Source organism: Mesocricetus auratus, unplaced genomic scaffold, assembly GCF_017639785.1.
Source record: "Mesocricetus auratus isolate SY011 unplaced genomic scaffold, BCM_Maur_2.0 Super-Scaffold_100019, whole genome shotgun sequence".
In the NCBI taxonomy this organism is placed as follows: domain Eukaryota; kingdom Metazoa; phylum Chordata; class Mammalia; order Rodentia; family Cricetidae; genus Mesocricetus; species Mesocricetus auratus.
The window spans coordinates 10,951,989-10,965,394 of NW_024429200.1; the positions used below are offsets into that span (position 1 = coordinate 10,951,989).

General features: G+C 50.3%; 1 protein-coding gene and 1 pseudogene across 8 annotated transcripts in view; both read right to left on the bottom strand.

Annotated features, from left to right (window-relative positions):
* Positions 1-476: 476 nt before the first annotated feature.
* Positions 477-13,406, bottom strand: part of Cpa5 (carboxypeptidase A5) — a 22,781-nt gene continuing 9,851 nt past the window's right edge. For 7 of the 8 annotated variants that reach the window (XM_040728746.1, XM_040728751.1, XM_040728750.1 and 4 more), the window contains 8 exons: positions 8,715-8,813; positions 7,286-7,387; positions 6,166-6,267; positions 5,716-5,826; positions 5,216-5,306; positions 1,553-1,752; positions 1,177-1,261; positions 477-800 (listed from right to left, as the gene is read on the bottom strand). In XM_040728746.1, coding sequence (XP_040584680.1) covers positions 613-800; positions 1,177-1,261; positions 1,553-1,752; positions 5,216-5,306; positions 5,716-5,826; positions 6,166-6,267; positions 7,286-7,387; positions 8,715-8,813 — 978 coding nt within the window. In that variant the 3' untranslated portion in view covers positions 477-612. The remainder of the gene's footprint in view (positions 801-1,176; positions 1,262-1,552; positions 1,753-5,215; positions 5,307-5,715; positions 5,827-6,165; positions 6,268-7,285; positions 7,388-8,714; positions 8,814-13,406) is intronic. The other variant, XM_040728752.1, reaches the window with a different exon arrangement.
* Positions 9,214-13,406, bottom strand: part of LOC121132968 — an 8,289-nt pseudogene continuing 4,096 nt past the window's right edge.

The window sequence follows — 13,406 nt, forward strand, 5'->3', positions numbered from 1 at the left end:
GATGGTCCCTTCACTCTCTCAGAGAAAGTCCTACTCAGCACGAGTCTAACCTAGAGTAACTGCTTGGTGGTCACAACCCAAGGACTTGTTCAGATTCAACCCTTTGGGAAAGCACCTTGAGTGCCCTCCGCTCTGTCCCACTCGAAGAGGAAGGTACAGGGAAAGGACATTCTTCTCCCTCAAGGGGACGAAATTTCACCTTTGGCAATTTTGTTGTCTAAATCAAGCCTGGTTCCCCTCTGGATGACATTAAAATGTCAAACGTGTCTGGGACAATGTACATTTTGGTTGTTCCTGGGGATGGGGAGCAGAGAGGGGGCATAGCAGAGGTTAGGCCTCGTATTTTCCTGAAGACAGTAGTGGCGTGGCGGAGGAGTGTTCCAGACATGTCCAGCTGCCATGATGGATGCCTAAGCAGACTCTGTCCCTTCTCGACACCGAGCACAAAGACGTGGCAGCCAACACTAGAGGCAACAGGCTGTTCAAACTCGCTTCTATTTTCAAAGGTTTCAACAAGAGTGTGGGGAGGGGATGCGTAACTTGGGATTCAAGAGGAGTCCCAGGCCTTGGGGAAAGGGGTAAACCCCAACTGCTCTGGCCCGAGCAATGTGGCTAATAGGGGTGATTCAGGGTGTGTTTCATGATGGTCCGGATCGCCATCCATGTCTCCTGGGCTGTGGGAACGATCTGGGAAGCTGGCAGCAGGAAGCCGTATTGTCCAGTGTCCCGGAGCTCGAAGCTGAAGGCATACTTGATGCCACTGTCATAAGCCCAATCCACCGTGATCCCACTGGCTGCATCTAAAAAGAAAAGGGCCAGAAAGCGCCCAGGAAAGAAGGAGAAGGTGTGGCCACAGGCTACAGAGGAATCCTGGCCGGAAGTGTACGCTGCAGCCCACCTGGACCCGGTCACATCAGACTTCCTGATTCAGACCTCATCCTGGCCCCTACCCCACCCACCCCCAGCCAGTTTTCCCCCCTCGCAGAGATAGGCCAACAGACCCGGAACCTTTCCCCTCGGGGGGCTTGGTAACAGGCCAGCTATCAGGATCTGTGCACCGATGCTTCAGACGAACCAGCTGCCCGGATGCCATGGTCCACCCAGCCCAGCTTGGTCAGTGAGTGACACTGCTCAAGCTGCCCCTGCCCCGCCCCCGGGCAGATGTGGCTCACTCACAGAGGGTGGCACTGATGCTGCCAAAAGTGTACTGGATCCCGTGCACCTTATGCAGAGCCTTCACTGTGTCCTTGGCCAGATTGAACTGCGAATGACAGCCAGAGAGTAAGAGGCGGGGCTCCCTGACCCCTGCTTGCAAAGTGGGTTTGGGAGCCCTGGAGGTTGCCCGCGTCGCTAGTGCAATACCTCCAGCTTTGAACTTGATCACACATGAGAACAACTCCACTGATTCTTCCTAGTCTGGGGTCTCCCTATCATTGGTCCAGACCCTCCTCGTATTGGGAGTCAAAGTCTGAACCACCTAGGGATGCACCAGGGGAGGGACTTTCCTAGAGAGAGGCTTCTGCTCTCGCATGCTCTAAACAGCCAGTCTTACCAGCTCCTCATAGTTTGGCACAGGCTCCAGAGAGTAGCCATAAGGATACATGACCATCTGAGAGTAGCTGTGGATGGAGATCAGTGCTTTGAAGTTCCCATGGCCTGTGATGAATTCTACAATTGCAGCTACCTCTGGCTCTGACTGAGGTGCGGGCCCTCGATAAGTCTCTGAGCAGGGGTTTCTGTTAGAACCATTTCCTGAAAGTAAAATCAAACCACCCAAAGGGTCAGAAGACCCAGGAGTGGCAGAGCAGTGCTCACAGAACACCTTTCTTATGTCTGTCTTGCAAGCGCCTTTTGCAAGGTGTTTGAGATCATGTGACTGCTTCTGGCCAATGAAAAGGTAAGTAGAAATGATGTGTCTGTTCTGCTTTGAGGCTGTTAAGGAAAAAGATGGCCAGCCCTGGTAACATATGGCTTTAATTCCAGCACGTGGGAGGCAGAGGCAGATAGAGCTCTGTGAGTTCGAGGCCAGCCTGATCTTCAGCGTGAATCCTGGAAAACAGCCAGGGCTACACAGAGAGATCCCAGCTCAAAAGAGAGAGAAAGACAGAAAGGAAAATGGTGACTCCACATTCTCTTCTGTGTGACTGAAGCAAGACCTGGACAGAAACAACACGATGGGTCCCTCTGTCACCACTGGAGGAGAGATGCATGCTAATGAGAGTTGCTGCCCACCCAGGACTTTGTGTGCAAGATAAAATTTGGATCAAGTAGTGTTGTTACTGTTGTATTCCTTCATCGGGAACTGTTGTTCCTACACCGGGATGAAGAACGTAGCCATGACTCAGCAACTCCGTGGGTTTGCAGGGAGCACCCATGGCTCACCCTTTGGACTAAGTCCTAACGACGGTCCATTGGAGAGGCAGACCTGCCTGGGAAGGTGCACCCTGAAGCAACCCCCAGCCCTCTGCCCCAATCCCAGCCTCCCCTGGAGCAGCAGCCCTTTGATTGGCTGTTGAGGAATTCATGCTAGTCAGGGGCTCATGCTCAGTATCTGCTGAAGCTTGACCCGTAGAAGCCCCATGGCCTTGTGGACCAGGGACAGACAAAATGGATCCCCAGTGCTGTTTGAGGCTGACCTGAGAATCACAGAGGAATCACGAGAGGCTCCTGAGAATTTTTCTCAGGGAACCTACTTGGAGGAAAGAGCAAAGAGTTGAGCATGTGTGTGTGTGCCTCCCTGTGTGTGCCTGTGAGTGCGTGCCTGTGAGTGTGTGCCTGTGAGTGCATGCATGTGAGTGTGTGCCTGTGAGTGTGTTTCTGTGTGTGTGCCTGTGTGTGCATGTGAATGTGTGCCTGTGTGTGTGTCTGTGTGCATGTGCCTGTGAGTGCACACATGTGAGTGTGTGCCTGTGAGTGTGTGCCTGTGAGTGTGTGCCTGTGTGTGCCTGTGTGCCTGTGAGTGTGTGCCTGTGTGTGCCTGTGTGCCTGTGAGTGTGTTTCTGTGTGTGTGTGCCTGTGAGTGTGTTTCTGCGTGTGTGCCTGTGTGTGCATGTGTGCATGCGCCTGTGAGTGTGCCTGTGTGTGTGTGCCTGTGTGTGTGCCTGTGTGTGTGTGCCTGTGTGTGAGTGTGCCTGTGAATGTGTGCATGTGGAGGTAAGCCACACCCCCAGGTCTGTGCTTCCATTTTCTGGCATGTTGAGTTTGCTGCTTCTCCTAGGACTTGGGTGTCTTGCCCACTCATTTCATTTGCCGAGAGCCATGTCCTATAGTGCTGGACAGGGCTGGTCAAGATTTGTGGGTTAGCAACCCATGGAAGAAAAATCTCTACTTCCGTCTCCCTTCTATGTTCCAGAAAATGACTGCAACCAACACCAAAGCCCTTCTCAGAGACCAGGGATCTCCTCCAACTTCTGAAGCTTTAAGAAGGTACCAGAAGAGCCTTCTTGTCCCCCGGGGCCAAGAGCAGGTTACTGCTAACTGTTCCTCCCCAGTTCAAGTGAGGGTGGTGGTGAGGGATGGTCCCCAGACTGCCTAAGGCGATATGAAAAGCATAAACAAAATCTTCCTGCCCAAGTCTCTTGTTATTCCTGGCCAGAGGCAGCCCAGAGGCTGCTCTGTCAACAAAGAGCACCTTCCCTCTTGGTTGGGTGGTCCTTGCCTGAGGCTGGGGATCCTGGCTAGAAGGGGAGAGCAGCCCGCGCTGGTGCGGGCTGGGCTCCTAGCAGCCCTGTTTGTTTTGTCTTGTGGAGCCCCTGCACCTGCTCCTCTTGATGAATGACAAATAGCAACAGATGAGCAGAGCCGGGGAGGCTGAAAGCTTTGTCTGTGTTTGCAGCCCACGCAGGGAGAGCGGTTCCCCTGCCAACGGCCAGGTGGCTTTGCCCAAATATGGAGAAACACTTCAGGCCATTAGTTCTGGTTTGAACTAAGCAGAATAAACTAATCTCCCCTGCCCAAATGGGAATTAGCTGCTTGCCTCTCTGACGCCCACAGTCAAGGTCCTGTGAGCCTGCCTGTCTCACAAGGATCTGCTAATGGATTCATTAGCTGTTTCTTTTTCCTTCTCTAAAAATGTAATTTGTAGCAGGGGGAAATCTCTGACAGTACGCAGTGAATTATTAAAGCACTAATCTTTGGGTACTGGGATTACGGGATCTTTTCCACCCCTTTGGGCTCCCCCACCCCCATAACAGTTTTACATTGTATGTCTACAGATTTTTATTTTCTTTTGTTTACAGAGAGGCCCACAAATGTCATTTTCTTTAAGACAGCATTTAATCTACCTCTAAACTGAGCTACCTCCATATTTGTGAATACTGTCAGGTATTCACAGCCCCATGGCTGCCCGTCGGGGTTAACCTGCTCAATCTGGAGACAGACAGGTCTCATTTTATAGTCATGATCCCTTGCCACAGTGGTCATACATGGCCCTGATCCTCAGGCAGCCACCATCATGTGACCTGGGGGCTTTGCTCTCCACCCTTTACAAATTTCCTTAGTCTTCGCTGCTAACAAACTCCAAGAAGCCAGACTTACAGAGCCACAGACACCTAGATCTAGAGATCTAGAATATTCTATCATTAGCTTGACCACCAACTTAGGGATCTGTTTGTTAACAGCAGGGACTTGGTCTCTCTTGAGGAGCAACCCCTGGTCTCCACTGTGGAGTATAGATACTGCGTCTGGGGCTGAGGACTGTGTGTACCCTGTGGACTACCCTGGCTGGTCCTGGAATCCCACCAATTGCTGCTCTGCTGAGATCCTGACCGTCCCTCTGAACATCCTTGAAGACTTAGTTTCCAGTCTCTGTGCCTTCGGCACATGTGAGGGAATAACAACCAGAAAAGATCATCAGAGGACTCAAGAGAAAGCTGCCAAGCCAAGCCAGCCATTGGATGGTATAACTCTGCCAGAGTGAGCTGGCTTCCTGGAGCCTTTTTCTGCCATGTTGAAGATTTGATACTTACAGTGTGCATTCATCTTAATAGTTAAGGGTCCCCTTAAAGGCTTAGCATATGGATTCATGTGCAATCTCACCTACAGTCAACCTTAGCTTGCGCTCACGTGATTCTGGTCACGGTGCACATATATTAGCCAATGATGTTGGCTGTAACTCCAAACTTGCGAGTCAACCCACTCTGGTGGTATGAGAGAACCTATGATAGACCAACCACTCCTCCTCAAATCCCGCCCTGGATGGAACAGATTGCCATACCTCCGAAGCCCGTCTTCCAATTCCTGTTGAGGTCGACGCCAATGCAGGCGATGCCAGGTTGACTTGACTTGTTTTTTCGCCACAAGCGATTCTGAGAAAGCCCAGGGCATACAGCCTCATTAATTGGGCCCACTCCGAGGGATGGGATAGCTGACATCCTGGCCCATGAAAGGGGAGGGATCTATTGGGGCGGGAAGGAGCAAAGGGAAGGAGCCTCCAGCGACAGGATGGGCTGGTGTGGTGCTGGGCCAGACTGTGCAGATTGGGTCTTCTGTGAGGGCTTAGGGAGAAATCTAGTCATATGCTGCCAATGGGAGCTTCCTTGGGCAGCGGGCAGGTTGTTGGGGAAGATGGTTTTAACCCCATAGCTTTAATACCCGAGCAGGCAGGCTCTCTGTGGAAAGCCTCTGAAGAAGCCAGCTTCAGAGGCCACCATGCCATGTCCCTGCCCTAACACACACTCCAGCTGACCAGTACTGGAGATTCCCAGCTGCCCTTACCATGCTGTGAGTAAAAGCAAAGCCATCAGGGTTGGTGACAATCTCAATGAAAATGTCCATTGCATTCAGTATTTTCTTCAAGAGATGGTCTTTGCCATATGCACTGACAATCTGCAGGAAAGGGGTGGGTGACAGAGGAGGCCCTTCCCAGGTGTTTCTGGGAGGCAGGGAAGGACTCTGACACAGGAAGAGGTGGCATTGGGTCATCAAATATATCCCATATAGAACCAAAGGCTTTCCTTTTAAACAGCTGGAAACCAGAGAATAGCCGGACTCCCCAGCTGTAAAAGGCCAGAGTATGTGATAATGTTCTAAAGGGCAGGAGGGGACAGAGAATTTAAAGAACTGAGTCAAATTTTTCAACTAGAGGTTCCTTTAAATACCCAGGAACCCCCTCCCCACTGGTCCCGGTCCCTTGATGCTATTCTCCAATTGCCAGTCCCAGCTGACCTTATTTGAGATCCAGATGCCGGTGGCATGGGTGATCCACTCTCGGGAATGGATCCCAGTGTCGATCCAGATAGCCTTGCGATTTGAACCTCCAGTGCTGAACTGGGGGAAAAAATCAGATCACAGAGGTTTGACCAAGACAGCCAAGATGCTGTCCCTCAAGATGTATCCTGACTGTCAGGAATGACTCAACCTGAGACAAGGAGGACTCACTGGTCCACACACACATGCCTGTGAAGTAGAACACACGTCTTTGTTTACATGCCTTGGATGGCAAGGCCACCCAACCTGAAACACAGAATTTCCCAAGACTGAAAGCACCTTGTTCTCATGGAAATCTTAACTAATAGGCACATTACGGTACAGCAGGTCTAAGGAGGGCTGTATCGTTTGCATTTCTAATACGTGTGCCTTCAAGATGACGAGGGGACAGATGAGCAAAGCCATACTTGGAGGAGCAATGTCCTCTTAGAGAGAGGCTGTGACAATGCCTGGTGCGGAGATCAAGGCAAAGGTAGGCAAGGTCACGTGACTATTCAGAAGCCCCTGCCAGAGCCCCATGAGCACCTCGATGCCTAGCCTCCATGACAGCTGATGCTGAGCACGGCACATGGTTCACAGGCTGGAACACAGGCTAGGGTTGCCCACCCGGCTTCCATCATGACCAAGGGCTCTACAGTCTGCTCAAGCTGTATTCAGGGGCCCCCGTGAAGGACTGGAAGGTTTCTCGAGAGCTGCAGGCCTATCTGTAGGACTGCCTAAGCCAGATGGCCTCGGTCATTATCAAATGAACCCTACGAGCACCTCAGTTCTCACTCAGCAGGTGAAGCAAGTTTGGCAGCAGGAAGGATACTGACTGAAACACTCACCCGGAGCTGAGGTAAGGACTGCCGCTCCACAGCCCTGTCTCTTTAGCTACCTTCCTTCCCCCCAGGTCACCACACTGCCACCTAGTCACACCCACAGAGGTTGAGTCCTCGATGACACAAAGCTCATGGATCTGTAGTATACGCCTATCCTTCCTATCCAGAAACTCCCACCCAGTCACTTACTCAGGGGCCCAGTCTTAGGATAAAGATGCTCACTATATGGTCTACTGCCTGGTGCAGTAGGCGCTTACCTTCAGGACGAGAATGGACCGATTTTCAAAGCTGTTGCCAATGTTAATTTTGGAGACAAGATTAGAATGTTCAGCTACAAAGTTGTCAATCCAACTATATATCTGAAAGCAATGAAGTCTATCAGACTGGCAGTTAAATGGGGAGGGGGGAGTTCCAAGCACGTCAGTGAATATTGTTCATCCTGCCTTCTTTATTGCCTTCCTACTTCCCCTGGGAGCCCAAAAGAATGCGGACCAAGAATTCCAAGCCCTAAAGATACCCTCAGAGCTAAAGGACATTGAGTTGTGGCCTGGGTGAAATGTCAGGCTCTCCATGCGTATTTGGCACTACACTTTCACCTGAGAAAACAACATGTATTGAGCCCACTCAAATCCTAGGCATGAGCTGCCTGGGGTAGCATGTCTGTAATCCTAGCCCTTGAGAGGCAGAGGCAGGAGGATCTGCAAGTCAACGTAGCCTGGGCTATGGAGGAAGACCCTGTCTAAAAAAAAATAATAACAAAAATAAATTCCTAGACATGGCCTGCATGGCTTTCTCTGTCAAAAATTCCTTCTCTTGCCTTCACCCTGTAGTGTGTTTTATCCATCCGACAGATCTCATAAACTAGGGAGTGCTGTTTTATGTCTTTTTCACTCCTATACTCAGCAGCTTGGAGGGAAGGGTAGGATTTTATTTATTGCTGACATCAATAACAGTGACAGTCTATATGAGTTCATTTTCTTGTACTTCCAGAGCATATCAATGAATAAACATTAGAAACAAAATGGGTTCCTTATTACAGGTCTTACGAAATGACAAGAGTGATGGAGGAGACATTGTCAATGATGTCATGTCCTTTACAGGCAAATGGGACCTATGCTTTGAGTTTCTTTCTGGAGAGGAAGTTCCTGTTCCCACTTGTGTGTTCTCCCTTAAACGCAGTGGCCATTGCTAAAATCTGCCCTCACTGTCTGTCACTATGACCATACTTTTCACCAAGCACAAGCAACTGCTTGACAGCTTCTCAGTATGTCTGGATTGCTGCCTCTGGTATCTCAAGAATCCACAGCTGGGGCCACAGAACACCAGGACTGCTCACGAGGAGGTCAACGAATCACTGGTCAGGGGCGGGACGTGAAGGCAGCCTCCACCGACTCTGTTGTGTCCTGTCACGGGTCCACACCCTAGTGTGCCGGCTGAGGAACCATTCCCTAGGCTCTGAGCCTGCCTAGATGTACGTCCTCGCTATCTGACTCCGGACCCTTTACCTAACATACTTTCTCTGCACTCCCCACATTTTCAGTCTCAGACTCCTCCTTGGTCTCTGCCTGATCCTGGAGATCCCAAGGGGTCCAGGAGCCTTAGAGTGTGGAGCTCGCCAGGTGGACCTACCTCCTCCAGAGTGTGATACAGGAACCTTAGAGTGTGGAGTTTTCCAGGTGCACCTACCTCCTCCAGAGTGTGATAAGAAGAGTAGCTGAAGCTGCTGGTGCTGCGCTCCAGCCTGCGGGACCTCGCCATGGCATCTCTCTCCTCATCCAGCAGCACCTAGCACACAGGAAAGGGCTTGAGCTGCAGCCCGGACACAGCAATGAACCGCCATGATTATGCGCCATGCAGCAGGAAGGTGTATGGTTGAAGAGTGACCCTTTGCGCACTGACATCCATGCTATCTTTGCCCAAACGAGCGCAGGACGAGGAGAGGAGACTCTAAGTGCCTCTGCTCTGGCCTCCGCTTCCTCAGCTTGAGAACTAGGACGACAGTCTGGGCCGTGCTGCCTCACGGGATGAAAGGTAGTAATGGGGATGAAGATAGTAAGAAAGATGCTCGTAGGCTCCTGCCAGTGTTACTTTTGTTCTTTGTAACACTGGACCACGGACACTGACCACCCGGGGGAAAAGATGACTGCTCCGACTTCCAACATCAACCCTTCTTCCAGGAAGTAGTCTAGACAATTGTATCCGAGCCATTCAGAAAGCCAGCCCAAATCGTGATGAATGTGGCAATAATCTCACTCCCCACGTTAACTGCCTGCCAGGCACAGCACACATGGGCCAGAAGCAATGTCCTGGAGTTCTGGTCTGCTGTTAGCATTCAACCTTAATGTAATGCTTCCCACTGACCGTAGGAGCAGGGGTCAGTCGAGTGCCTAGGCTGACTATTGATGGCTCAGACTACCCACTGCCGAAATCATGGCTGGGACACTGTGCCCAGCTTAGGTAAAAGTGTGACAGGCAGGTCCTGACCTAAGGCACCCCAGGACTAGCACCGATTGTTCTGTGTGGAACTTGCCCAAGACCTTCTGCCTGGAGACATCAGTCAGCATCCTCATCGACCCAGGGGGACCTCCTTAAGCTCAGGGTCACAGTTCGGTTTGGACATTGCCTTATTTGGTGACCGATGCCTTTTGGTCTATGAGGTATCTTTATCCTCTGTTCCCTCTCTCCCTTGATCTAGTCAGATGACCAGATTCCAGTGAAGGAATTAACTCAGGGTAGGGGTGTTTTAGAGATAAAACAGATTGGAGAGGTGACAGCTCTTCAATGCAAAGCTAAGAAGTGGCAGAGATGAAATGAAAACCAGATCTTCTAGTCCCCAGCACTGAATTCCTCAAGCTGAGCTATCAAAAACTAGAGACTAATGATAACAACATATACGCACAGATATGCATATTTGTGTGTGTATAAATATATACAGATAAAGAGGGGAAACAGAAGTATGTAAAATGTTAACAGCTGAAAACTCCATCATATTATTCTTGCAATTAAAAAGTTTCTTTTCAAGTAATGAAAAACCAAGTACCCTCAAGCACAGGAAAACAAGACATTAAAATGCCAAAAATAAATACAGCAAAATGCTAATGGTGCCTGTTCAAATAAGATTAGAATTTTGAACATTTTTCCCCATACTCTCTTTTTACATTTTGGCAACCGGCTTATACTACTTCAGTGAGTAAGGGTTTTTTAAGTGAATAAATAATACCAGAACCAAAGCCTTAAGTGCCAGCTGCAATGTCTTCAGTCCCCAGGGCCGGGGCAGAGAGATCGGGGCCCCACCCGCCGCGATGCATGAGGCTGCTTGCCCAATGGCTATTTCTTCCCCAAGCCCCTGTCCCCTTGCTCACCACCCTCATTGTCATAGATTATAGATTTTAAAATGGGACTGGAAATCAATGTCCGGGGCTCATGTGACTTACTGTCTCAGTACTGACTACCTGTTCAGTAATTATAAGTGCCCTGTTTCTAGCTAGGCTGGCCCAGCTCAGGGCTTCCTATTTGGGCAAACCTGGAATGACTAGGGAAGTCAGACATGGCTGGAGGAGACCTTGTCCTTGTGGGCCACCCTGGGAAAGCTCTCACCAAAGGAATGCGTCTCCTTCCCAGGAAATCCTCCCAAATCAAGTCACCACCATGACCAATGTATGTCTGTCACTGAGGGCTGCTACACCAGCTGTCGTGAACAGCTGTGAGAAGACTGACAGCTGGGTCCAGGCAGGCCTGGTCTTTCTCTACACCCACCACAATGAAGCTACAGGCCCGAAGCTCTAGTGTCATAGACTGTAGTAGGACCTGAGTTGTGGATGCATGGTGGCGAACTTGGGAAGAAAGTCCTAATGGCCCAGTTCTTCCAACATGACTGGGACACCGGTAGGAAACAGCTTTGAGGAGTCCAGCCTTGATTCTACAAATCAGGTCGGAGACATATGAGAGGCTGACACCAAACTGCGAATGTCTTTCCAAACACCCTCCCAGCCCCATGAATGGATAGGACACCCTCCCAGGAGCTGGGAACCATCAGCCCTTACAGCTGGACCTCAATTCCAGGAGCATTAGTCTACCCTGGCCTGAAAATTGCACAAATGTCTGCTCCCTTGGTGAGGGGCGGGGTGAGGGAAGAGGCTGAGAGCTGAGAAGGAGGCTCTGGGTGGATTCAGGGTGTTGAACAACCCCATCAGGCTCCTCAGGAGGAAGAACGAGAATGAGAATTTCTCAGAAGTCAGCCATTTGCCCTTCCCTGGAAGCCTGACAGGGACAGTAAGACCTGAATGTGAATTCATTCATTACAGGGATAAGGAAGGGGGAGGCCTTAAGTAAAACAACAACAGCAAAGAAATAGCACTCCCGTGGTGAGGGAAAGAAGCAGCCCCGGCTGAGGCCTGAAGAATGCCAGTCTCCATGCAGCCTGCTCCAGCCACAGACCTAGGCACAGCTCACGGTGGGGAGCTTTGTGCTTCCATGTATGGGAGGGGCTACAGACCTGGCACTGTGAAGATGGAGCCCCTCTGAAGCTAAGGCCGAACCCTTGGGTGGTGAAACCCAACTTAAAACACCACACACAAGCAACCATCTTGACTGACTGCCGAGGTGACAGATGGTATGAAACAGTGTAGTCCCCTAGCCAGGCTGACTCAGATGAGACACTAATACTGTCTGTCACTAACTTGGGCTCTGCCTCAGTTTCCCCTCGTAACAATGAGGGCTTTTTGTTTGTCTTTGTTTTCAGAATATAAAAAATTTATTACTGTCAAGATGTAGGACCTTGGTCTCTCCTTCTTGCCTTTGTACAGGGCCAAAAGGGACACGTTGGCTACTTTAACAACCTTAAAGAGGACTCCAGGAATATCACATGACCTTTTGACCAAATCCAAAAACCAGAACTTCGTCGTTTTCCTCAATGAAGTTCCAGCAGCCCCCGCTGGGCACGAAAGCCATGAGCTTCTCGCCATTCTTGACAAGCTGCCCCCGACACACTTCCGGATAGCAGAATTGGGCTGTTTGGCTCCAACCTCTACTTTTTCCAGTACAACTCCCTTTGCATGAGAGGCACCTCCAAAAAGATTGGCCTTCAGGGCTGTGCCCAAGTGTTTCTTGTGTTGTTTATCATGGCACTTCTGGTCCAGTCAGTGACTGTGGAACTTCCTGGCTATACGGAGACCAGACACTTGCTCATTTTGCCAGCGCCATGGGCCCAAGAGAAAAAGGAGGGTTGTTTTATCATACACTTTAAGCACATACTTTAAAGGGCTGTCAGCCAGCCGGTGGTGGTGCACACCTTTAATCCCAGCACTCGGAAGGCAGAGGCAGGCAGCAGATCTCTGTGAGTTCGAGGCCAGCCTGTTCTACAAGAGCTAATTCCAGGACAGGCTCCAAAGCTACACAGAGAAACCCTGTCTCAAAAAAAAAAAACAAAAACAAAAACAAAAGGGGGGAGGCTATCATAAGGCTCAGGCTGGCTTTAGTTAGGAGGAGGGGGCGGGGAATGACAGGGGGCTGGGGAAGTAGGAGAGGTGACAGGTACAGTTTAAAGAGAGATGGGCGCAAGACTATGAAAGCTGTGAGCAAACAGGCCATGCAGGTACCTGGAGGAACGACATTCCAGGGATGACACCATCAGGTCCAAAGGCCTTGAGAGGTAAATATAGCCAAGGCCCCTGAGGCAGGAATGTATCTGGCAAGTTCTAGGAATGTCAAAGAAGACATCTGGCACAGAGCTTTAGACATCAAGGATGACGTGGACGGTGGGTGACTCACCGCGAGCCTTGGCCTTTTCAAGAACTTGGCATTTAGTTTGAGATGGAAAGAAGCCCCTTGAGAGCTCCCTGCCTATATTCCTTCCATCCTGCTTTATTTATTTGTTTACTTACTTCCTTACTTATTTAAGACACAGTCTGACTATATACCCAGCGTGGAACTTTGCATCCTCTTAGCTTCATCCTCAGAGACGTGGATGCCCAGCCCCAACTGGAGGGTGTCAAGTAGGGGATAAACATAATTGGATTTATGTATTTTGTAAAGGAACGCACCTGGCTGCTGCCTTGAAAATGGATCTTAGGGAAGCAAGGATAAAGTTGGGAGAACATTTAGACATGTCTCGGAACACAGCCTAGCACGCCTATGACCCCAACTCTCTTGGAGGCATAAGGATCGTGAGTTTTCGTGAGACCCTTTGTGAGACACTGCTGGAAATGTTATGCTGACCCGCAGTGGTAGTTTGGGATGCATCAGAAGTACTTGAAGGAAGAGCCTGCAGCATCTTTGGGTGGGCTGCATAGAGGGTTTGAGAAGGGAGTCCAAAATGACTCTTAGGAGACTCCTGAGCTCCCAGAGGCTGTGGAGGAGCAGATAGGGACTTGGGAGGCT